This window comes from Caretta caretta, chromosome 7 (assembly GCF_965140235.1).
Source record: "Caretta caretta isolate rCarCar2 chromosome 7, rCarCar1.hap1, whole genome shotgun sequence".
NCBI classification, from domain to species: Eukaryota; Metazoa; Chordata; order Testudines; family Cheloniidae; genus Caretta; species Caretta caretta.
The window spans coordinates 59,138,100-59,164,794 of NC_134212.1; the positions used below are offsets into that span (position 1 = coordinate 59,138,100).

The 26,695-nt window shown below is 46.4% G+C and overlaps 1 protein-coding gene across 3 annotated transcripts in view; it reads right to left on the reverse strand.

Annotated features, from left to right (window-relative positions):
* Window positions 1–26,695, reverse strand: part of ARHGAP22 (Rho GTPase activating protein 22) — a 238,422-nt gene that overhangs the window by 173,228 nt on the left and 38,499 nt on the right. For 2 of the 3 annotated variants that reach the window (XM_048859114.2, XM_048859115.2), the window contains exon 3: window positions 10,333–10,420. The exons of the other annotated variant lie outside the window; for it this stretch is intronic. In XM_048859114.2, coding sequence (XP_048715071.2) covers window positions 10,333–10,420 — 88 coding nt within the window. The remainder of the gene's footprint in view (window positions 1–10,332; window positions 10,421–26,695) is intronic. 3 annotated transcript variants of the gene reach the window in all.

The following is a 26,695-nucleotide window of genomic DNA, read 5'->3' on the forward strand; positions in this document are numbered from 1 at the left end:
TTCCTGGGGTCACTGTCCCCTAGATGTCCAATGCAGACGCAGCCCGTAGGCCCTGCATACCCTAGGAAAGGAACCCATGATTGACAAACTATGGCTGCCTCCTGGTTCCCCTTGAAATATGTTAGTTGCCAGTATAGGCTGGCCCAAACCATTTTCAACACCAGCTGCAGAAAGCATGAAAGGAGGTCTAAGTACACTTTCAGTAAGTGGAGTTGGAAGTGGTTTGGTCTTGTTGGAGAGGGTCCATGGGGTCCCATGGCTGAGTCATTCTCCCAAGGTCAGTAGTCCTACACAGCACTGTCAGATCCTGAAGGGTTGCATGAGTGCAAGGGACAGGATGTTCCAACTGGAAGTAGAAATTGATAGAGCCTGTCCCCAGCCCTGGGGCTGCAGCAGAGAGAAATGCCTCTCCCCCCGCCCTGGGGTTTTTTGTTTTTGCTGGTGGCATACATCACCTTAATATTGGTGCCACACAACAAAATTCATTCCTCGTATGGGTAGAAAAAATTAGAGGAAACATTGCTCAGGACTCCTGGGTTCTGTTACTGAAATCCAGGGAACTACAGGTGCTCAGGGCTATAAATACAGCCCATGGATTTATACAGACAAAGATACCCCAGGAAGGGAGCTCATCTCGCCTGTACTGAGTCACTTTTATTATGGATGTTGAATCAAAATCATTTAAATTCATTTTAGTGAAAAGCCAATGCAAAGAAAGAAAATATAAAATGCCAGACTTTGTTCACAGTCCCAAGTGTGTGGTAGCTCAGTGTGTGTGGGACAACGCTACTGAAGAACTGTAGTGTATTGATGATTTGCTTTTGATCACTCAATGACTGTGGTTAATAATTTTTCATTTAAAGAAGCGCTCTGATTGAAAGGTTCTGGTCACTTAATAAAATATAACTGAAAGTGAGCCCTAAAGGCATGGCAGCAAGAAGCAGCACCATCTAGTGCTCAGAATGGGAGTGGAACCTGCATGAGTAAAGGCAGCTGAAAAGATATTGCAGTGTGGGCCAAAGAGACCATTTCTTGCAGACCACAACTTGAAAGGTGGCAATTCAGCACAGGAACACAGGCAGGCTCAGGCTGTGTTTAGCTTGCACGTAAAGGGACCTGCAATTGACAAAAGCTAAGCAGATCTCAAACGTTATTCCCAGGCAAGATGTTATCTTAAAAGGGACAGCAGTCCAGGCTCTAGGGCCGTTCTAGAGCATGTTTTCCCAGGCTCAGTGTCTGTGCAACTCCTGGCAGAACATCTTTAAAGCCACCGCAATCCTCTTTCCCTGCACGTGTGCCAGAGTGATGGGTCACAAGACACACCTTACCCCTTCACTTGGTAAGAGGAGAAAAATCTATCTAGCTTTCCCAAAGACAAAGCTGTTACTAATGATACAGAAGGGCTGCTACATGTTAGCACATACTCTGAACCATGGGAGGCTTGGGCAGGGGGTAAAACCAAAGCTGGGGAAAGGTCCTGTAACCCTGACCCCAGTGCAGGCACAGCAGCGTTCGAAGCTACTGGCAGCTCTCCACTCTCTGTCCCCAGACTGTGAATGCAGAGCAAAGGAATTTCTTAATCACAGCCACTTTTCTCTAAAAGCACTAGGGAATTATAGATCTCTGGAAAATAAAGTCCTGATGGCAACCTCTCAGCCTGATCTCAGTCTTTCTGTAAGTCAGCATCCTTAGGTGAGTCAGAGTCTCTTCCGCTTTCACTCCCTCCAGCAACTCCTGCTGACATATGGCAGTAGAAAAGCCCCTGGCTTAGATCTGTCTCTGTCCCATTTCTGCTCACGTGCTGTTGCAGGGGAACTGCAGCTTTTTGTGTAGGGAGCTCATGGTTCTTGTGGATGGGTCAGTAGCTGAGAGACAATCAGAGTTGATTCCCCCTTTATGGCTTTCACTGAACATCTTCTCTGAGGTATCCCCCATTCTTCGGAGCACCCACTGTCTAGTAGACACTGAACTTGTCAGGACAAGGCTGTTTTTTTCCAACACACCCTGGATGGTTTAATTGATGTTACAGTGTAAAAGGGAAGGTTACCATCAAAATGGAGTTTGCAATTTGACACAAACACCCCCAGTGGAAAAAAGGGACATTTGGGAGAGAGGAAGAGAACAGAGGGAAGGTGGGAGGTAGAGGATGGGGGCTGGTCCTGGAGTGACAGACAGGGAGAGAGGTAGGGTGTGAAGGGCAGAGCAAACAGCCAATCAGCAGATGGCACATGTCCTGCAAACTGAAGAAGGCAGAGTCTGATGACATCAGCCATGGTCAGGGGTTTATGAAAGCTGCTCCAGCCAGGGGAAGTCTCTCTGCTTTTGGGAAGACATTTGGGCTCGGTGCCCCAGGGGGGCGTTCCTTCCTCCTCAATCTGATCTGGGGTGCACTCACTCCGCTGGTCATACTGCTGCCTTCAGTCTCATTTCATGCAGATCAAAAGGTCAAGATCATGACATACTAAGTGAGAACACTGGCCTGTGTCGCAGAGCTTTAGTCTGGGGGTTTCTTCCAGCCCAGAGTGATAAGTATACTCCCAGGAGGCCGTGCATACAACCCCTATGAACTCCCTGCTCCACCAGGAGCCCCTTACAATACCCAGAGGAATCAATCCCATGCATCTAGTGCGAAACAGAACACCCTGCTTGGAGAAGCACATTAAAGCCATGAGAAAAGGAGTACTTGTGGCACCTTAGAGACTAACCAATTTATTTGAGCATAAGCTCATGTAGCTCACGAAAGCTTATGCTCAAATAAATTGGTTAGTCTCTAAGGTGCCACAAATACTCCTTTTCTTTTTGCGAATACAGACTAACACGGCTGTTACTCTGAAACCTGTCATTAAAGCCATGGCATATCTACACTCTGCGTCTATAAGCTGTGAAAACCAGCCATGGGGGTGGGGTGGGGGGGTAGGTGAGCAGCAATGGGTATCAGGCTCTCAGGAGTAACTGATAATAACTGGAACTGCCGTAAATCAGGCTGAGCAGAACACAGGGCTTTCAGCACTAAAATATTCCTCAGACCTGCCAGCCACAGGGAGGGCATTGGGGGACTGATCCTGTAAACACCAATGCTCAGAAGTAATCCTTACTGGGATATCTCCACTGAAGCCAGTGTGGTCACTGACATACTTAGAGACCATGTGTGAGTGTGTGTCGGATTAGGCCAACAATTTAAAGTAAGGCTGATTATGGGTCCTCTAGTTTTACTGCTTCCTGTCTGGAACCATAAAAAAAGCCCAGTGTCACACAAATGTATGCCCAGAAAAGCAGAGACAGTTGCCAACACTGGGCTTCTGGAGTTAACTGAACTTCAGGCAGCAATTCGGATTTCCTGCTGTAATTAGAACATTGAATTATATTTAAATGGAGGCATTAAGCAATTTTTTCCCTCTAATTATTTTAATTAAACCCTGACATGGTAAGGACTGGGGAGGAAAGGATGAGATGACTTCACATGTCTTGTTCTGCTGGGCCACACACAGCTCTAGGATTTCAGGTGTGTGGGTGACGTTCATCTTGCCATGACAAAAGAAAAGCTAATGTCTTTCAACCTATGGCCTGATCGCCTTTAGTCATACGCACCAGCCCTCACCCACTGGAGGCACAAAAGTCAGTCCTTGGTGCTGCGTTGCGTGCTGAACTCCGGGAGGCAATGTGGCAGACACAGATGGAAGCCCTCCTGGGGAGCATTTGCAACACGATCCATAGAAAGGGGGGCAGCATCCTTGCTGCACTGCCTGGCCCATTCACCCTGTTTCCCCACCACCACCACCACCCCTTTTGGGCATACAGTGCATGCGGGAACAGGGTCTCTTGTGGCTCTGTGCAAGGTCTGGATAGGACCCAAATTGGGTTCCTCACTGCACAAGATTTGGCCAGAACCTGGCCCTCAAATAAAGTGGCTTCGGTAGAGCTACTCTCTTATTAGAAGCCATTACTCAAGTGTAATGATGGCAGAATTGGGCCCATAATCTTTTATATCTGCTGTGAAAGTCATGCTACAAAACATGGAATTTGAGCAAATCGCAGTAATTCCATGGCTAAATTTTCTTTTTAAAAGGGTTGCCAAAGCCCTTGTGGTTTTGAAGATAACCTTCCAAACATGTGGCAAGTGTAACTGATGCACTGATGTCTGTCTGAGTCTGCAGGCAGCCTGAAACAACAGCTCTAAGGAGAGGTATGAACTGCTCCATTCACCTCAAGGGGCTGTTAACGCTGTTGTCATTGAGTTTCAATGTAAATAGCAATGTTATTAACTATCACATCAGCAGAAAGGCCTGGTCAGTGTATTGATTCATCATGGTTGGATGCAGCGGGGGCTATTGGGGTGGGAGGCAGCACAGCAGTTGGTTACCATCGGGGCTGTTCAGAGGCCTGAGGTACTCTTGCTCCATCCTCCAGCCAAGCACCTCAACTGCCTCCTCAGCCCCATTCGTGTATTCCTTCCTTGGTCCCAACAGTTCTTTACCCTCCACCCTATAACAACCTCTAGGGTAAGCTTGCCAACACAGAGATCTCTGCCCTACTGAAAATGGAACATTGGGACAGCTTAAAATCAGCTGAACTTACCAGGGAAATCAATATCCCAAGAGGCACTGGGGAGACACTATCATTCAGATTCCATTGTAGCGCTGACTGTGCCTGATCCTGCAGAGGAACTTCTAGCCAGTGTCAGACTGCTGCAGAAACCAGGAGGCCTGGCAGCTGAACTTAGAGCCAGCTTGCCACAGGGCATTAAAGTATCACTGCTGCCAGATCAGAGGCTGGGAGCAGTCGTTATTCTAGCAAAGCTCCCCCTGATCTCTAGCGAGACCAGGCCCTACATCTCTAAGCGTGTCACTCTATTACAGAAGTGGGCAAACTATGGCCCACGGGCCACATCCGGTCTGCAGGACCGTCCTGCCCAGCCCCTGAGCTCCTGGTCCGGGAGGCTAGCCCCAGGCCCCGCCCCTGCTGTTCCCCCTCCCCCGCAGCCTTACCTCGCTGTGCCGCCGGCACAATGCTCTGGACGGCATGGCTGCAGAGCCTGGCCTGACCCAGTGCTCTGTGCTGCGCGGCTACCTGTCCTGATGCAGCTGTGCTGCCAGCCACTGGTGCTCCAGGCAGTGCGGTAAGGGGGCAGGGAGTGGTGGGGGGGAGGTTGGATAGAGGGCAGGGGAGTTTGGGGGGTGGTCAGGTGCTGGGGGGGTGGATAGGGGTTGGGGTGGTCAGAGGGTGGGGAACAGGGGGTTGAATGGGGGCAGGGGTCCTGGGGCAGGCCAGTCAGGAAGGAGAGGAGGGGTTGGAAGGGGCGGCAGGAGGCAGTCAGGGGATGAGAAGCACGGGTGGGTCGGATAGGGGGCGGGGGCCGGGCCATGCCTGGCTGTTTGGGGAGGCACAACCTCCCCTAACCGGCCCTCCATACAAGTTCAGAAACCCAATGCGGCCCTCGGGCCAAAAAGTTTGCCCGCCCCTGCTCTATTAGATGCTCCCAGCATTGCTTACAGCATTTTACCATCCTGGTGTGCCCTTGTAATCCAGGCTAACACTGTGGCTGTGTCTTCCACCACTGTCCAGATTTGAGTCAGCTACTGCCTTCATGGTTTAAGTCTGCTACTGCCTCCATGTTAACAGAGCTGGTCCTTCACCTCCAGCAGTAGTAGTTTACTCCTTTAGATCCAGAGATCCTAAGTTCCCTGTAAACTGCACGGCTGCGCAGCATCCTATTAAGTGCTGCGCAGGTGCTCAGGGAACCGGCCACAGCTAGGGGAGACACGTCCCTCCCCCAGCCCCAACTCAGCCCCGGGCTGAACCTGCATCCCCCGGCCCCAACCCAGCCCCAGACCTGCCGGGGCCGGGGGACAGGCACCCCTTCCCTGGCCCCAACCCAACCCCGGACCAGATCTGCCGCGGCTGGGGGAGGGGCACCTATCCTGCAGCCTCAGCCCCAGAGCTGCCAAGACAGGGAGAGGCGCCTCTTCCCCGAGCCCAGGTGCTGCTGCGGGGAGAGAGAGCTGTGGGGAGTCTTCTCTTCCTACCATAGCCCTGGGGCAGCCTTCACCCCAAACCCCTCATCCTGGCCCCACCCCAGAGCCCGTACCCCCAGCTGGAGCCCTCACCCCCCACCCTCTGCCCCAGCCCTGAGCCCCTCATACCTAGCCCAGCCGAAGCCCTCACCCCCCACACACCCCAACCCTCTGCCCAGCCTGAGCCCCCTCCCACACTCCGAACCCCTCGGCCCCACCCCCACCACATGAATTTTGTTATGTGCACCAGTGGTTGGAGCAGTGGAAATTGGGCCTAGTAGTCAGTGCAATGGCAGTCAGCCCAGGAAATGGAGCTGGAGGTCAGACCCAGAATCAGGAGTCAAAAGCAGAGTCCAAACAAGGCAAGCGTAGGACTGGGAGCTGGACTGGAGCAGGTGGAGTCTGTCACCACTATCAGACAGGGGAGAGTCCCAAGGGCAGACTGAACAGGTGCTATGGCTCCTGTGAGGCTTATACATCTGCCCTGCAGTCACCAGACCAGCTCCTGGCTTGTGGATTGACTGAGCCTAGCACAGGAATGACTCACCCACTGCATGTAGCTTAATCAGGCTCTAGTTCAGGGACTCCTCATGCAGCCAGCCTTCTGCCTGCCAGGGAGTGGGTCATCGAGCCACACCCCCAGCTCTCTAACTCTCCTTTGGCTGGAGAGTAGCTTCACAGCCTCTCTCATGTCCCTAGTTAACCCTCCCCCCAGCTGCATTATACAGCTTGGAGAGGGACTCAATGAAACATGAATAATACTAAGTGCCCATCATTAGCTCTTGTTACGCAGCAGAAAATCAATACAGGCTCTGTTACAATATGGGACATGCTGTTACTACTGGCCCTGTGTTTTGAGGACACTGCTACAGCAGCCTGCAGCATAGAAAAGCTGATAAAGGCCGAGCAGCAGTTCTGGGAACTAGGCTACTGCAGCCCTGGCTATTAATCACACATTTATTTGCAGGTGGCTTGTGCCAGAAAGACTTTACGGAGCCTCAGCATTTCCTTGCGGACCAGGTAAGACAAAGCTTTCACCCTTCCACTGTACCAGACACTGGGTTTCTGCAGATACCTGGTGGCAGCAATATTATCAGTAAGGATAACATACTTTGGTCTTGAATTTCTTTCTTTAAACAATTCTCCCTTCCAGTCACATGTACAATAAAAACCATTAACACACACAGATTGCCCTTGTTATCCCAAGATCCCAAACTCCACTATGAAGAGTGAGTATTGTTATCCTTGCAAGTGTATAACCCCCATTTTACAATAGGGAAAATGAGTCGCAGGGTGATGAAGTTCCCCCAGTCACACAGCTTATCTGGGTCAGAGCTGGGGACTGAACCCAGATGACCTGACACTAACACCTAAACTTTAGCCATACAATCATCCATCCTTCCTCTTCTATACAGCATCCATTAAAGAGCTGTGCATGGCAGGCCTGGAGCTGTCCACAACCAAAGCCATTTCAAATAGCACACGCAAAACAATGACATCTCAGGCCAAACACAGCCTGGGGCAGGTGCGATGCAAGCAGGATATGGACAGCTCCAGGCCACATCCACCAATGATGCAAGTGCCAAGTGACTCTCTGAGGATGTGCATTAGCTAAATATAGACTTTTCAATAGCCTCAACATCATGCTGTCTGAGCAGCTCAGAAATATTAATGGCCATAGCCTCACAGCACTCCCACTACGTAGGGAAGCTTTATACAAATTTTCCACAAGCTGAGCTGAGGTACAGAAAAGTTAAGTGACTCACCCAAGATGTCTTTAGTAACAGCAGGTATTGAATCCAGATCTCCTAGGTCCCAGTCTAGTGCCTTAAACACAAGGCCACCCTTCCCCTGTGTGCAGGCTAACAAGCTTCCTGACCAACAGCAGTCTTTATCCCAAAAGAGCCCAAATCACTCTGCAAGCTAGTCACATGGATTGCTGCACCCACCCCACGAAATGCAGCCACTTCTAGGTTGTTTAATAGGACACAGTAACACCATCTAACAGTTCAAGGCAGGAAGTGAAAAAATAACCTCTTACCCCAGTTGAATTTGCAGGACAAATGGAGAGCTGCCAAAAGCTGAAATTCAGCCAGGACAACAGGGTTAATACCGATTGCTACTCTAATAAAGATGCTGTGAGATCTTGAATAACCAAGCTTTGCTTTTATGGCTCATGTGAAAGGCACACCCCAGGCAGTACAAGGATAAAAGGGTGAGAAAAATCTGACCTGGGAGGAAAAGTTTAAAAAACCCAAAAACTGGGCATGTTTAGCCTTGAGACAAGACGACTGAGAGGGGGACCTGAGAAGAGTCTTCAAAATATGCCAAGGGCTGTTGTAAAGAGGATGGTAATCAATGGTTCTCCATGCCCACTGAAGATAGGACAAGAAGTAATAAGCATAATCTGCAGCGAGGGAGAACTAGGATAGATATTAGAAAAAACTTTCTATGAGGAAAGGTAAACATTGGAATAGGCTTCCAAGGGAGGTTGTGGAATTCCCATCACTGAAGGTTAAGAACAGATTAGACAACACTTGTCATAGAGAGCCAGCTCTAGGTTTACTTGGTCCTGCCTTTGTGCAGCTGGGCAGGATTAGATAACCTTGTGAGGGCCTTTCCAGCCCTATGTTCTCTGAGTCTATGATAGCACCACGCTGGGGAACTGGCTTAGAGGAAGGAACCCCAGGTACTAATTGCTACCCCACTTCCTGGAGGTCTCCCAGCTCCCATGCAAATAACGACCCAGCCCCCACCCCCACTTGGGGTGTGGGAATACAGCCAGTGTGGTGCAGCCTGTCTGATGGGTAACTCACATGAGTATTTATGACAGACAGTGATGAGGGAGAAGAAAGTGTCCTTCTCTTCCAGGAAACTTCTAGCGAGTCAACTAGAATGCTGTTGCGGTGGCGTATTCCGATGGCCTGGCTGCTGCAGTAATTGAAAGCTTTTCAGCACTATCTGTCTCCCATACTCTGCCGGATACTGTGACAAGAGGAGTTAAGATAGAACATGGGCCGTGGAAGTCCTGTTGGGTTAGATAGCAGGAGCAAGGCACCCCGACACACTGTTAAAAGCACACCTGCCTCCAGTGCTAATGCACAATGCCTGGACAAATGTACCCTGCCTTGGGAGAGCCAGTCCATTTAGATGTAATTGCATTAGGCTGGAGTTTGTTGAGATACGATAGCAGCAGCAGCACCCTGGGGAAACAGAACACCAAGGAAGGAGACAGCTAATCCATGCAGGGGAGATGGACAATGTGAACAGCAAAGCAAGCAACCCACCAGCACATATAAACCACTGCTAGAGAGTGCACGGATAACCTCAGACACCTTCCTCGGCTCCCCATTCCTTCCAGGAGCTCATTCATAAATCCTTCCACCAACTAGCTCCAGCCAACCTTACTGGTCTCATCTATCTCCCTTCTCTCTCCTCTTGCAGTGATCTCAGTTTCCCTGCTATTGGTGTAAGAGCTTGCTCCTCTGCAGCTCCTGCCATCTGCAACAGTCTCCCTGAAGCTCTCAAATGCATTTCAAATTCCAGCAGAAGGCATCCTTGTTCCCCCTTGCCTGTGCCTCTAAATTGCTCTCCCATCTTCCTTGCATCCATCTCTGTAACTGCATTGCTGAGCTCTGGAAAGCCTTTTGGGATAGAGCCCACAGAATAGACGTGAGACAAAATAAAGCTGTAAAAGGGAAGAGTCTCTCTTCCAGAAGCTATGAAAAGGCGCATAATTTTCAGCTGCAGGGAGCATACAGGAAACAGGGGACAAATGTCAGCCACATACTGCCCCTGGAGACACCTGTGAGATGACCTAACAAGGACTCGACCTGGGTAACAGAATGACTGACAATAACCACAGAGTCTTAAGGCTATGATTTTCAAATGCTCCCTTTGAACATCCCAGTCTAAATGACTGTGAACCACTTATGGGTCCTTCTTCCCAAATTCACCTACAGGTTACAAAATACTGTGTACTGGAATGAGATAAAAACATTGTGAATTATTTATTTTCACGGGATCAGTGAAAACTTTGAAAAGCCAAAGAACTTCCTTCCAACAGCCAGGTAAATCTGTGACAGAGCAGAATGTGTCCCTAAACATACCTAGAGCTATCAAACCAGTCCATGGTAAGTGATTACGTGGCCGATAAGGCTAGGTCTGAGCTGGTCTACAACAGAACCTGATGGTTGGATACTGTGCACATGGCATCAGACCTCTCAGAACAGAAATGGGCCTGGCTGGTCAGTTACTGTGTTAAATGGCGGTTGTGAGCAGGACCACGTCAGGTATGAAGGAAAAGGAAATGCTGGCCTACCTGGGGCAATTTCAAAGAGGTGTTTCCCTGGTTCCTCAGCATGAGGGGTCAGCTCGCTCACCTGATTGCCTTGCAGTGGAATGAAACCCTGTAATGGACACAGAAATACCAGTGAAGGGGGAAAGGCCACGAGGAAAGCAGGGAAGGGATGATAACACAGAACAGGGTTTTGCAGATTTAGACCCCTCTCTCTCACTGATAATCTCTCTTTTCCACCCCACCCTTTTCTTTCTGGTCTCTCCCTCCTTCTCTGGGTCTGCCTGTCTAACACTTGCCTCCTCTGTCCTTTCCCACAATCTGGCCACTGTTGATGCAAGAGTCTTCTCCTCTCCCTCAACTGATATTTCTTACTGAGCCCCAGCATGTTCAGTGCTCTACAGTCAGATAAGGAGATACTCGCCACTCCAAGGATCTCTATTTCTGACATCAGCACTACCTCTGCCATTGGGAACAGCCTTCCTGTATCTCCTGGTCTGCTAATGCCATTTCTTATTCGTCTAGTCTGAAAACATCTGTTCTCCTTAACTTCTCTCTCTCTCTCTGATTGTGGTCTGAAAGCCAAACTTCTCATTCGCAGGTGGCTAAGGTTACACACCAACATCCATATTTAGGTGGCCTGATTTTCAGAGGTGCTGCACACCCAATTGCTCTCACTGGCTCCCTCGCTGCAGAGGGAGGCATTTGAAGCAGATCAGCTGACCCAAACTCCCGTGGACCTTGGAGGAATTTGAATCCCAGTCCAAACTCCTCTCACTAGTCCCAAAATCGCAGGCTGTATCTCAAGAGAGGGCTGAGCCACTCCATTTGCTTCCATGTCCAAATGCCCCCAGAGTTTATGGCTGTCTGCAGCTGGGGGCACTGATGGTTCAATGGTATATTTGGATTTGCCAGAAAGGCCTTTAGAGGGATGTCACAGCCATCCACCATCTCCCAGTGGTGCACAGCTGGGCCGCCCATTACCATGGAGAGGAAAGTCCCTCCCCTTATTATGGGCTGGGAGAGGAAGCAGCACTTCCCTTTGAAGTCCTGCTGTGGGAGACCAGAGGGAGCTGGCTAAAAAGTTCCCACTTCAGGTTCTTAGGAATCTATGTGAGGTAAAGAGTGGAATGGCGGGCCAGAGTGGCTGGCAGATGAGAAAGGTGGTGAGGGGCAGATGGGCCTGTCCCCCATGGATGTCCTGTCCCCAATGAGCCCACCTGCCTTTGCAGGAAGCTGTTTGTGGCCCAGTGACAATTTTTTCCACTACAACATCCATGACACCCAGATTCCAAATGAGAACACAATGTTCGCCCTGCAGTCATAATTTATATTCATGCACACAGTTGTTATCGGCTTTCAAATCATTTTAACAATAGACAAACCCAAGAGACAATGGAGCGTGTATAATATGCAATGCTGATAATCAAAATCAATCCCAATTAGATTCTCCATCTGCTTCCAAGTTTGTGTTATTCAAGTAACACAATTCTGGTATTTGATGGGGATGAGAGAACCCAGAATTTCGATTAAAGGAATAAAACCTGCAATGTGACCTTTGCATTCTTCCTTGGGTAGCTGGAAAGACAGTAAATTAATTTTTTCATTTATGTTATTGCATAATTTTTTCTCTAGGAATAATGTCTTTTGCACAGTTGCTTTCTTTGGAGAAATTACTGTAATAAACCAAGGAGCCAGCTGGTATTAAATGTAAATGAATTAAGAGTTTACTCTTTTCTTTGAGTGTATAATGTTGAAATTACCAGACATAAATTACCGAAGCAGCAATTCTTGACCTGGAAAATATCGTCAGCTGGTAAATAAGCTCGGATTCATCAAGCCTCATGATGCAATGAGTTGGGACTCACTTTCATACAGCCCACTTCATTAAAATAACTCACTGCTCTGAATGGATGGATCATCCTGTCGCTATAGAGGGGGCAAACAGGCATCTCACTAAAACCTGGTAGGGAATGAAGAGTCGGGTCCACTCCTAACACAGTGGTGGGGGAGGCAGCCCCCTTGTCTGAGTCGAGTTGTCTGCCGAACTCTTGTCGTGGTATCTATGGACTCTGGAGGGAGCTTTATTCAGCTCCTCTTAATGAGGGAGATTAGTGTCAGTTGAGAATGGTGACACTCAGGAAAGAATCCACTCCAGAGTTTGGTACTCCATTCCAGTGAAGTACATGTTACAATCACTCCAGAGTTTATAAGGCTACAGTCCAGTGAACTAATAACCCACTCAAGATTTTATGGGACTCCTCAACTAGGGAACAGACAATAATAAATGCTAAAAAACCCACCAACCCTATGTTGCTGCATCATTAAGGTTAATAATCGCAAAAAATTGGGAAATGCAAAAGTTAGTTTCAACAGCAAAATTACCTTGGTTACACTGCACATAATACCTAGCTCTTATATAGCACTTTTTCATTCATACATCTCAAAGTACTTTACAGCAGAGTATCATTATCCATATTTTACAGATGGGGAAACTGAGACAAAGTGACTTGCCCAATGTCACCCAGAAGGCCAGTGACAGAGCAAAGAACTGATCCCAGGTCTTCCGAGTTCCAGTCATCTATCCACTGGGCAACACTGCTGCATCTGTGCTGTATATTTAATGAAACACACTATTGCTGTTCCTTTGTAGAGAGCAAGAGGAACAGTGTACCAGAAGAAGAGGAAGCAAAATAATATCACCCAGCCTGGTTAGGGGTTCTGCTGGGACTTTAAATAACAAAAAGGCAGGGGCTGCAAAAGTGAAACTGTGCAGTCTTAATGCATTCATGTCATTTTCTCAATTTAATTTCCCTGGATTCTCAAAGAATCCCCCCCCCTGTACTTAATATAATTACAACAGATGGGTTTGCCTGGGTTTAAAAAAAAATTGTTAAATTCTTTATGGAAAATTTGACATGGCTTTGAAAAATGTTCATTTGAAAGAGAAAGGAAGGATGGAGTTGAGTCACAGAAAGCCAACAGCTGGCACACAGTGCTTGAAATCAGAGTGCTAAGAGGGCTGGCCAAGCTCCGGGAGGGACTTGGACCATCTACTGCTGGATGGCCCACCCATGGCTCCTGTGGCAGAGCAACTGTCAGGAGGAGGCTGATGAAGAGGTCTCAAGACTTTGGGGTACATGGGAGCAGCCCATCTGAAACACTGGAAAGGTGGGCAGAGCCCACCAGAAACTAAAGGCCCACCCCCCGCAGGCAAGGGAGGGGCCACAGGATAGGAATCAACTGACCGCATAACTTAACTTAATATTGCACTACTGCTGTATTCTTGTTTGGATTGGAACGTTTGTGTTTTTACTAACAGTGTTAAAATATTGAAAACTCAGCTTTTCCTTAAGGGTGAGTGATGCCACCATGCAAGTTGCGGTTCCAACCAGTCAGTACTTCTAATTCTACTGGGCCTGAGAGTCTGGTGCTAGAACTGATCAAACCTCAGAGGTCTCATCAGTTTGCTAATTAGGGATTTTAAATAATCAATATAGCCAATAGATGAAGCAAGACTCCTCAGTCACAGAGAGCTTCCCTGTGAAGCTTCCTCCTCCTGGACTAGAAGGGGTTGATGAGGAAGTCTCACGCCAATGTGGAACATGATATCAGGCTGATGGTCCTGAAGATTGAGGTCCTCTATTTATCCACATCTAATGGAGAGACCAATCTCCCCAGTGCTGCCCTGTCAAAGAGCCTCATTGCTGAGCTAGAGGGACCATGTTTAAGGGTGAGAAGGGAGTTCAGTTTCCATGGCCCATTCTTTCTTCGGCCTCTTGTTTTTGACTTGCATCAAGGGAGCTAGTTACATAAAACAAGACAAATACAGATGGGTTACAACAACTCCCTTGGCTTCAGTTGAGTTTCATCTGCTTACACCAGGATTAGATTTTAGAGCTAGCCAAAATCTTCCATCAAAAAAAAAAAAAAAAAAAAAGGGTTTCCTTCTCTAAAGGTAAAAATGTTTTTTGATGAAGATTTGTGGTTTTGTTGAAAATCCAAAAACCCAAAGATTTTTCCGTTTTAAACCCAAATTTGTGTGAGCTTTTGGTTTGTCATCAAAAACTTGAAATTTATCACATGTAAATGAAATAATTTCCCAGACAGGTCTACTGAATTTGGCCCAGTATTTTGGCTCTCCTAGACAGAGAACCCATTCTCTTCTAGGATTTGCACATTATTTACAGTATGCCAGGTTTAGCCCAGGAGGAAATTATTTAGATGAAATTAAGATAATGAATATACTGCTACAAAGATCTTCACCTAAACTGCAAAAGCACAACATGGCAACTTAACAAGTTGAGCTTCCATTAGCCAGGGAGCTGTTGGATCCATCATTCCACGTCATTAATGAGACTAAATGCCACAGCTGCAACAACTGGCTTCTTCCTCTTGAACTCTGCATTTGTCAGCAGGACACAGATCAGGAATATGCCAATGAGCACTAAAATGTCATTAATGCAAACACGCTGGGAAAACACAATGATTCAACTCTCTATCACAGAGACAAGTGCGCAGAAAGGGCCTTTAAAAGGGAAAAGAATTATCAAGAGAGCACAGAACTGACTCAACAAACTTTTTCATGCAGTTGAAGGCCATGTGCTCATCAGCCATTCATCGGGATGCATATACATGCAAACCATTGGCAGATACAATATAATATAGACCCAATCAGGAGTTGATCATCCAGTTATTTTTAATTAGAGATGGGCACAAGCCTCAAAGTTTGGACTGAGATTCCAAATTTTCCCAAAGCTCAGGTGTGTTCTGGTCCAAGTAATCTCAGATTTTGGCCTGACATTCCATTTTATTTTTTGTTCATTCTAACATAATATCTATGACTCTCATATTACATCAGTTCTCGCCTGCCATAAGGCACATGGACTTCCAAAAGCTGCTGGCAATGATGGGAAAAAGGATAAGGAAATTACACAGGGAAGCTAAAGAGCAACGGAAAGGAATTATTAGCCAACGGGTGTTTCAGAACTGCTTTCCGGCCCCTCTCCCGACTCAGCAAAGCATTTAAACACAAGCTTAACTCTCACTAATTTCAATGGGACTTCAGCACATGCTTAAAGTTCAGAATAAAGACCATTAGAGTTTCCTCTTTTGGGACTTAGTGCATTCCCCTTCCGGGATAAACAAAGAGTAATGATCTGACTGGAGGATGAAGCCACAGAAAATGACAGATCATCGTGGAACCAGAATGGCTAAAGGGGGCACTAAACTAGAAAAGCGGCTGCAACCCCACACCTGAACGTGCTCTGAAGGTGAGAGGGTTGTCTACAGGGACATTTTGGTGGGGAATCAATGAGGGTCTCTTTTGCCCAGCCTGGCTTTTTCCAGGCAGTTTGGAAATCAATACAGCCAAATCAGTTCTATTCCAGACAAAACCCAATATCGACACTGACGTGTCAGCATTAGCTGTTTAACTACTGATCGTTGTAGAGAATGGAATGGGGGAGGGGGGAAGACTTGGACATCTAAAGCAGGGCAGGTCAAACATTTTCCATTAGCACTGATTTTTGAGGGAAAATTGGGTTTGTGTCTAAACAATGTTTTTTGTAAAAAGTGTCTTTCTGCAGAAAATTTAGATTTTTCATTGACAACCCAAATGCCCGAAAACTGGAATATTTTGGACAAAATGTGGATATAGTTTGCTGTGGTGCCTCATGGGAGTTGTAGAGTGGTTTTCTCCTCCCCCTGTTCTCCTCCATGGGCTTAACAGCCAGATTACTTCTCCCATAATGCACCTTAGCCAGAGAGACCGGTGCATCACAGGAGATATAGTCTGACCAGGGAGCCTAGCCTATAGGGGAAAATAGGACCTTGAGGCACCTAAACCACATCTCCAAATCAAGATGTTTTTGTTTTCACTTTTTCACTGAAAATTCCAACTTTTCAGTGAAACTTTTTGATTAAAATGAGTTTCCGTGCATGGTCTTTAATATTTTCCAAGGCAAAAAGCCCATTTTTCAACCAGCTCCACTGCAGAGGGAAGAACAGTGGAGACACACAAAGACAAGGAGGAGAAGGAAAGACAGAGAAAAGGAGGGCGGAGAAGGAAAAGAAATACAGGGTGGTGAGACAACATAGCAACAGAGTGATGCTGAACAGGACTATGAGGTAATGAATAACTAGAAGGCCACGTATTAATGACAGACCATATTTTACCCTTGATCTTTGTCCCAGCTTCCAACTGATATCCGCGGGAGATCAGCAGTGGATCGAGGGTGACATGTCTTCAGTTCATCCCCCAGCCCATAAAAAGGTACAAGACACAAGCTTGAAATCTGAATTCAGATTTCGGACACCCTTGAATTTAGGTAGAGGTTGGATCAAGAGCTGCAGTTTGCCATTCAGGCCTCTCTCTGGAAAGTACTTTTAGATCATGGGTCCATGGCGAAGGGACAGATTGTCACAGCAGCCTCCAGTATGGTCTTCCCCACCTGCATATTGTCTGACTGACCTGGGTGGAGTTGCTCTCTCACAACAGCTCCCATCAGGTGATAAGAGACTTCTCTGGTGGATAATAGAGTCTAGCTCACTACTGTCCAATCTTTCTGGCATTTCGTAAAACACCCTGTAAATAAACTAACAGAAAGTCGGAATGGTATGAAGAATCTATATAAACAGGCAGGGCATATTGATTCCCACAGCTGCTCTCACTGGTGGTGAAACATTACTGAATTTAAACAGATTGATGTGACTTCTCCACCAGTCAATAAGGTTGCATTAGCAACCTTACTCAGGAGCTAAATTAACAATTTTTTAAATCAGTTTCAATATCACAGGGTCCAACTTCTGTATACCAAAGCAGAGTAAACTCCAGCAGGTCCAGAAACAAAAACACACCAAATCCTAACTAAACGTACCTTCCTGAGCATTCTCTGAGGGTGGTCAGTTAGCCATAGAACACTGCTGGGTCAGAGGTTCAAATCCAACCTATGTCAATACTAGCTGGAGTTACCACCGTCTCTATGAAATGAGTTCTGAGGACAAATCTACACATCACAGAAGCCCCCATTTGGATTGTGTCAACAGAGAGGCCAAGTACAGTAAAAGCTTTGTTATCCGGCATGTTGGGGAAATGGATTTCGGAGTGCAAGAGGGGATGAGGGGTGCAGGCTCTGGGAGGGAGTTTGGATGCAGGAGGGGGCTGGGGGCTGGGGCAGGGGCTGGGGTGTAGGAGGAGAGGTTAGGGCGTCCTGCAGCTCTCATCGACCACAGTTCCTAGCCAATGGGAGCTGTGGAGCTGGCAGTCGGGGAGGGAGCAGCGCACGGAGCACCTGTGGCCGCACCTTGGCCTAGGAAGCGGAGGGAAATGCCGGCCGCCTCTGGGAGCTGCATGGGAGTGCTGACTGGAGCTGCCAGGATCCCTTTTCAACCAGGGATTCAGATTGAAAACTGGATGCCTGGCAACCCTATCTACATCAGGGAATGTTACAAAACATTTCCCACCAGTGCAACTGCTGGTTCAGCTGTACCAGCATGGACCCCAATATAGACAAGTCTCCTGTGGCCAGACATTTTACTATGTTAGCCTCCTGTTGGTGCTGGTAGGATTTTTTTGCAGTACTCCTCATGCCCATAGAGTCAAACTGCAAGAAACACTGCTGAGTGAAACCCTGGAACACAGCCACTTTCTGGAGCTATATGAGCTTCAAGCCTTGGTGGGTAGATTCTAAGGCCAGAAGGGACCACTGTGATTATCTAGTCTGACCTCCTGCATAACACAGGCCAGAGACTTCCACTGCTGCTGCTTTGGTTGTTTGATATATTTCTGCGCTCAAAGGAACAAGAACTCCACGCTTATTGGGAAAGCAATGCAGCCTAGGGAAAAATATCCTGAACCTGCAACTACTCATTTCTCTCCCAACAAGGAAAAAACTCACTCCTGGAGTCCAAACTCCTTCCAGTGGCTTGGAAGCAGTGACACCGTTACAAGGACAAATCTGTTCACCACACCTCCTGTTCCGCTCTGACCCAGGGAAGATGGACAGCTGTTCATGGTGAATCTCAGGCAATCAGCCGGAGTGTCTTTTGGGAAGAAGAAAGGAAAGTGGGTCAGAGTCCTGTGTTTCTTACTAACTTTTTTTTTGGAAGGGGGCAGTGTTTGCATGACATTAAAAATTTGTGGGTGGCTATCTTTAACCTGAGACAACAGCAAACCAGGGACCTCCAGAGTCAAACACATCGTTTATGCTGTAGCAGCTCAAAGAGCCAAGGCTCTTTAACTAGGGCTGTACAAAATTCACATCCTCTGCCCAGTCAAGCCCAGCAGGCAACCCGTAAGACACTCTGTCCAGTGGATTACAAGAGCTTCAACAGTAGGAGCAGTAGGCCATTGATAGAGTGTCCAGTCTGCTCGATCAATAAATTGCATGGATGCATTCTGGCTATTTTTAGAGGGTTACCTGCTGTTTGCGGAAGCAGAGACAAGAAAAGAAGATTCCCAGAAGCGACTGGCTGTCCCCACAGTGGTTTGTGGCAGGATAAAGCTCCACCATACTTTACATAATGTATGATTTTGCCCACTTTGAAACTGCCATCACGCTGCTGCTAAGTGCCGTGCGGTATGTTAGGGCCAGTGGGACTGTGTTGTATAGATGCTCCTGCCAACACAAGGGGTGGAAAATGGAAGTATGCAAACAATCTTCAGGTCTCAGAGCACAAGGAGCCAAGCAGAGAAGTGTGCAGCTCCTTAGGTGCTGGGCTGAAATGTCTGATTATTACCAGGTGTCATCCGGCAATTTACTAATCTCCATTATCTCAGTGAGATAGCTCCAGAAGAATCTAGAATTCCAATCCTAAACAAGTCAATAAAAACATTTTGCAAATGCTTGACAATGTGCTTTGATCACTGCTTATTATACTCATTATAATGGCCCCACTGTTCCTCTGTGCTCCTGTCTGCTCATTGCTGCATCCACCTGATGTGCCTCATTTCAGATTGCAAACTCTTTTGGGCAGCCACCATTTTGTTACATGTGCGTACAGCACCTACCACAATGGGCCTTGATCCCCGAATGGACCTCCAGGAGATACTGCAATATAAATAATTATGATGACAATGCAGGGCTAGATTATCTGTCCAAAAACCACACACATCTGGGGATGGAATCTAGGAAGAAGACAGAACACCATCAAAATCCAACCTGAAAGTTGTTTGTTTTTTTAAAAAAGGAATGGGGATCAGTTAAAAAAAAATCGAAGAGATCAGAATAAAACAAAAAACAAAACAAAAAAACACACACCCACAAAGCCATAAGCACACTGTGAATGAGGTTCACTTAAGATAGAAGACACACTGAAAGCATCTGTAAGATACAAAATGGGGAAGCAAAGGAAGGTCAGAGCCAAAAACAATTCCAAGGAAGAGAATGGAAAAACACAAGAAAAATCAAACTGAAGCCATCTCCGCCCAAGTACAATAGACAGAGCCAGAATCCTGGCATGTTTTGGGTGCTCGAGATCCTTAAATCATTTTCAATATAAAATGTTCAATACAAAAAGAGAACAACAAATTAACTAGAGACCTGCTCCTGCTCCCCTTGAATCAAAGGGAATTGTGCTACTGGCTACCAGACCCACAGCTTCTTTAAAATACTCTAAAATACACACCCATCCATCCCTTTCCCATGAAGAAACCTTGCAGGTAAACACAAGGGAGCACCTGCTACCTGAATGGCAATGTTCAAGAAGGGCAGTGCCTATAAAAGTTCACTCTGCGACTTAGATTGGGGAGTTTTGTTTGTTTGATTTAAAAATCAAAACTTTGCCACTCTTCTGGAAAGCACCCATCTATAATTCTTACAAGAGCCTTGGATCAGCCTCAGTACAGACAGTACAGTGCCCAACTACTCTGGCACACATCTTCTAAAGAAACAATGCATGCTGGGAGACACTAGCTCTGGGGAGTGTTCTGTCATGTCCAGGAAATCTGCTGCCAAAGCTGGAAGGATTTACTAAAATTGGTTGTTTTATGTTTCCATACACAAGGAGCAAAGAGATGCTTTCAGCCTGAATGAATTCCTTTAGATCAAGAGGGCAAACAACCAAGAGTTAAATCTCTATGGGAGAGAGAGCACGGGGTGTGTGTGTGAGAACACTTCCGTACACAGACAAACCCATAACAGTTTCAACCATATGCTTCACCTTAATTACTAGTGCATCAGCTAGAGATGGCCCAGAAACTGTAAGACACACTCTGCTCTCCCCTGAAACTTTGCACATATCTAGAATCAAACTAAATGTTGGGTTAATTACTCTTCCCCCACACACACACTGTTTTTTTTTTTCTTCACATGCAGCAGAAGTGATGAAATCCCATGGCTGAGATTTTCAAGACCAGCCACTTAAGGGATTTGGATGCAGAATCTCTATTAAAATTAATGTGAATTAGGTATCCAAATCCCCTAGGCACATTTAAAAATCTCAGGCTGGATGGCCTCTGAGCTGGTGGCAGGAGGTATTTTCTTGAGGAGCACAGTTCTCCTGAATTTTTTCTGCCAAGGTTTCCCAGACTCAGGACAGCAGGGTAGTTTGGAAGCGCATGCAAACTTATGCGTGGGTGTGTGTATAAAAACCAAACCTTCTGAAACTGACTCCTCACACTTAACTCTGGGCTCTTGGTTCTAGCATGTAGCCATAGTTCTAGCATGTATAGCTTCCCACTGGCTCAATAATGGCTCCCAACGTGTGGGTGTGAGGTGGGGGAGCAAGGAGTCCCTTTGTTGGAAACCCCCCCCCCCCCACACACATATATTCCTTCTCTACTGCTAACACCAGAGCCCTATGTTTCTCATACTGTCATTTCTCTAAGGGGAACATATTTATAGAATTTCCTGTAGAGAGCTGGAGTCACAAGATTTCCTTTAAGCAAACAATGCAGCATCCATAAATGAAGTTATAAATGGTGTCATCCAAGGTTCGTTATCCCTTGTAGTATTATGGCGGCCTCTGACAAATCTCAGTAGGCTTCGACCAATAAGCAATCAACACCTGAGCCTCCACAGGAAGTCAGATAAATAACCTGCAGGAAAGATCAATGGGATGGTGAAAAATTCTGCTACGCTAAGCTTTCTCCCCACCCCCGGTAATTGCAGATGATGCTGAATACTGATGTTGGCAGAAACACAGATTTTAAAAAACAGCAAGCGTAACCTAAGAGCTGGAGATAATTAGGGATGAAAAAAAAATTGACCTAGCACCATGAGGTCTTCAACAAGGAAGGTCTCCTAAGGACATAGCTGACCTGGGAACAGACAGCTAAGTTTTCATGGGTCATTTCCAACCCATGCCCCTTTAAAGTCCCAATCCACAATTATCTATAGGGATCTGAGAAGTCACACACTTCCAGTGATAAAATTCAGCAGGTGCAGTTCCTATTGATGTAAAATGGTAAAGAACTATCCTATCAGGCACTCTGACTTGACTTTCTCATAGGACATGAGGTCATCCCAATGACTAGGCAATGCATTCAATATTGAAAGGAAATACCTTTTCAATTACCTGAAAGTTAATTTGGTCAATAAACTTGTGGAACTCACTGCTACAAGTTACAACTGAAGAAAAAGATTTTGGGGGTCATGGTAGACAATCAGCTGAACATGAGCGTCCAGTGTGATGCTGTGGCCAGCAAGGCTAATGTGATCCTAGGATGCATCAACTGGGGAATGAATCTCAAGTAGGACTAGAAAGGTTATTTTATCTCTGTATTAGACACTGGTGAAACCATGTTGGAACACTGTGGCCAGTTCTGGTGCCCACAATTCAAGAAGGATGTTGATAAATTGGAGAGAGGTCAGAGAAAAGCCACGAGCATGATTAAAGGATTAGAAAACCTGCCTTATAGTGATAGACTCAAAGACCTCAGTCTATATAGCATAACAAAGAGAATATTAAGAGATATAGAATGTAATCAAGTTAAGTATATGGGGAACACATTTAATGAAGGGCTCGTTAACTTAGCAGAGAAAGGTCTAACATGATTCAATGGCTGGAAGTTGAAGCTAGACAAATTCAGACTGGAAATAAAGCGTACATGTTTGACAATGAGAGTAATCAAACGTTGGAACAATTTACCAAGGATCATGGTGGATTCTCCATCACTGACAAATTTTTAAATCCAGACTGATCCATTTCTAAAAGATCTGCTCAAGGAATTTTTGAGGGGGAAGTTCCGTGGCCTGTGCTATACAGTTCAGATGAGATGATCACAATGGTCCTTTCTGGCCTTGGAATCTATGAATAAGCAAAGAACATAGCCAGATTTTTAAAAGTTAGTTACGTAATTCTCAGAGATCGCATAGAGGCCACCAAAAGCATTCTGTACCTGTTTGATGTTCTGTCCTGCGCCATATCTGGCATGTTACAAGGTAAGATGTCTGTGAGGGACAGATGTCTGTTGATGCCTTCCAGCCAAAGTGTTTTAGGTTTTCAAGGAGGTCTTTTCCAAACCCCTTTCACCGGGAGGGGGAGGGATTTGAAAATGATTCTTGCAGGGAAGTTGGTAATCATTCAGAGCAAAAGACCATACCACTTTAGAAAGCTTTGGATGACCGTTTGAGAGAGCAGGACCTATTAGTTAGAAGACAGGTCTCTTCATTTGACTTGAATTCAACCCATTTGACATTTTTGATCATTCACAGATGCTTCATCTGGATGATGTCCAACTTCTTGTCAGTCATGAGGGCCATGTTGAAGACCCATAGGTCAGGATACTGACAACTGAAGCATTATATATCCTCAGCTTCATCTCTCAACTTATCAGGGTGTTTGGTTTACAAAAGACATTCTTGAGGAAATGCCCCACTACGGACAATGCTTTCGCAGTGCGAGGTTCAAGTTCTTTCTTGATGCAGCCCATATTATACATTTATATGAACAACAAGAAATATATGAACAACAAGAAATATTACACTAGTGAAAATAAAAACATACAGAGGCAATAAAGCCTCATGCTTCATTAGCCAGCCACTTGCTGATGGGGGCTAGGAAGAAATTGCTCCTGAGGGCAGGTTACTCAGAAATCTTTCCACCTGGGGATTTTTACACTTGCCTCTGAAGTAGCTGGTATTGGCCATTCTCAGAGTCTGGATGAAATGAATTATTGGTCTGATCCTGCTTGGCAGTTGCTAGGAGGATTAAGGCAGGTTCTGCAGCTCTGGGCCCCTGACACAGTAATGTGGATCCACAGGTAAGTGCCACCACCAGAGACAGCTTCAGCCTGCCATGGGGACTGCAGTGCAGAATGAAGCCCGCAACATGATAAGGGGCGAGGAGAGCAGGTTAATGGCAACTTCCTGGCCAGTTCCCCAGCCGACTCCGGCTCTGCCCACACCCAGCCAGCCAACAGCAATGATATTAGGAGTCTGGGTGCTATGTGCAGGCTGCCAGGGAAGAGAGAGCAGCTGCATGCTCCCTTGCCCAGTCCACTGGAGCTTGCGACAGATTTGTTTTGGCTAAAAAGGGCCAGAGCAGGATGGGCCCAGCCTGGGATAATGGGTAGTTCAGCCAGCCCAGCCAGCAGAATATCTGTGCCACTGGGAGCTGCCTGCACGCTGCAACCCACTGTAATGCAGCAAGCTAAAGGCCAAACGGTGCACGCTGCTGATAGTATTATAATTACCTGTACTGCTGTAGTCATGGACCTGATCATGCTACCTCCATGAAAGCCCACACACAGTCTAATTAATGCCAGTATGTCAGTGGGTGAATGGTAATGGACACCACAGCCTCCTGAAAACAGGACTCCTCACTTAACATTGTAGTTATGTTCCTGAAAAATGCAACTTTATGCGAAACGATGTTAAGTGAATCCAATTTCTTCATAAGAATTAATGTAAATAGGGGGGGTTAGGTTCCAGGGAAATTTTTTTCACCAGACAAAAGACTATATTATATAATATATACATACACACACACACACACACTATAAGTTTTAAACAAACAATTTAATACCAGTACACAGCGATGATGATTGTGAAGCTTGGTTGAGGCGGTGAAGTCAGAGGGTAGGATATTTCCCAGGGGATGCCTTACTGCTAAATGATGAACTAGCAATTGGCTGAGCCCTCAAGGGTCAACTCAGTGTTGTTAATGTAGCCTCACACTCTACAAGGCAGCACGAATGGAGGGAGGGGAGACAGCATGGCAGATAGAGACACACACCCTGTGTGTGTGAGAGAGAGAGAGGTGCATTGCTCCTTTAAGTACGCTGACCCCACTCTAAGTACACTGCCTTTTTACATCAATCAGCAAGCTGAGACCACAGTTGCTGCAAGGAAGCTCCCTCTGTCCTAAGCCCTGTCGTGTGTCCCCCATGCTCTATGGAACATGGGGTAAGTGGGGTGCAGGAGCGGGGGGGGCAATATCCTCACATTAGCCTCCCACTTCTCCCCCCACCCCTCCACACAGCAAGCATGAGGCTCCCTGAAGCAGCTCCAAGGCAGAGGGCAGGAGCAGCACAGAGCAGTGGTGGGAGGGACAGCTGAACTGCCAGCAATTGATAGCCTGCTGGGCAGCTGCCACACAGGGAACTTAGGGGAGCGGAGAGCTGATGGGGGGCTGCCGGTCCACCCTGGTTCCAAGCCCCCACCAGCTAGCTGCAACGGGCTGCTCTTCCTGCAAGCAGTGGACAAAGCAAGCAGCTACCAAATGACTTATAAGGGAGCACTGCATAACTTTACGAGCATGTTCCCTAACTGATCAGCAGCGTAACAACAAAACGTTAACTGAGACGACTTTAAGTGAGGGGTTCCTGTATTTGTTCAGCAGTGACAGAGTGCTCTACGCTGTCCAAAATCCAAGAGAGCATCTACCTAGCAACGTAAGCTGTTGTGAACACATGATGCTCTGCTCTCTGTGAAACTCTTGACCAATAGCAGGAGGCTCAACCCACAAGCTATATGAGAAGGGCAGCTGACTGATGACCAAGCCAGTTCCTTCCCAGGATATTCAGGCTGTGGCCAAGTTGCAAACCTAATTCAGTACACTGAAGATGGTTTTGAAACCTGTAAAATTACAAGGGCTGCGTTTGTTGATCTGTTGGCCGCTTATGACACTGGAAACAATCATGCACTTTTACTGAAATTGGCAAGAATTTTGAGTAATAGTAAGATAATCCAGGTCATCTCCTTGCTGCTCAAGAACTTACTTTTTTTGTTGAGGTGAATGGTTAGAAAAGGTGACGGTGAACTCAGCAGAATGGATTGCCTAAAAGCTCAGTGGTAGTACCCTTGCTATTTAATGTCTACACAAATGACTAACCAGAATTACTGTGAAGATTCATTTACGCAGGTGATCTTTGCATCACCATCCAGCTGGAAAGATCTGAGGACCTTGAGCTCATCCTAACTGGCTCCGAGCGTACTTGGAGAATACTATCACACATGTTCCCTGAATGCCAATCCCAGCAAAACACAATGGTATGCATTCCACCTGAAACATCAGGCCAAACAAAAACTCCAGACATCATGAGACGGTACAATCTTTGAATACTACAACTGAACAATGACATACAAAGAGCATATCAAGAGGCTGAAAAAGAAAGTGAAGTGAACTTTAGGAACTGTGTACTCCAGTAAGCGGCCAATACAAAACAGGGAGCTGATCCCAAAGCACTCCAAGCAACCAGTGTTGCCTTGTGCTACTCAACTGCAGAATACTATGTCTCAGTATGGTCACACTCAAGCCATGCATACAAAATTGATTCTGAATTCACTCAATCCCGTAGGATCATCACAGGGACCATGAAACTGCCCTTCACACTGTCGCTGTACTGCCTGGCAAGGATCGCATCACCAACAGTGAGGAGGGATGCTTTCAGCAGAAATGAGAGACAAAGGGTGACTTGGCAACAAAATAGCAGATGAAATTCAATGTTCATAAATGCAAAGTAAGGCACATTGGAAAACATAATCCCAACTATACATACAAAATGGTGGGGTCTAAACCAGCTGTTACCTCAAGAAAGCGATCTTGGAGTCATTGCGGATAGTTCTCTGAAAACATCAGCTCAGTGTTCAGCGGCAGTCAAAAAAAAGCTAATAATGTTAGGAACCATTAGGAAAGGGATAGATAATGAGAGAAAAATACCATGATGCCTCTATATAAATCTATGGTATACCCACACCTTGAATGCTGCGTGCAGTTCTAGTTACTCCATCTCACAAAAAGATATATTCTAATTGGAAAAGGTACAGAGAAGTGCAACAAAAATGATTACAGGTATGGAACAGCTTCCATATCAGAAGAGATTAAGAAGACTGGGACTTTTCAGCTTGAAAAATAAATGACTAAGAGAGGGGTTATGATAGATGCCTATAAAATCATGACTGGAATGGAGAAAGTGAATAAAGAAGTGTTATTTACTCTTTCA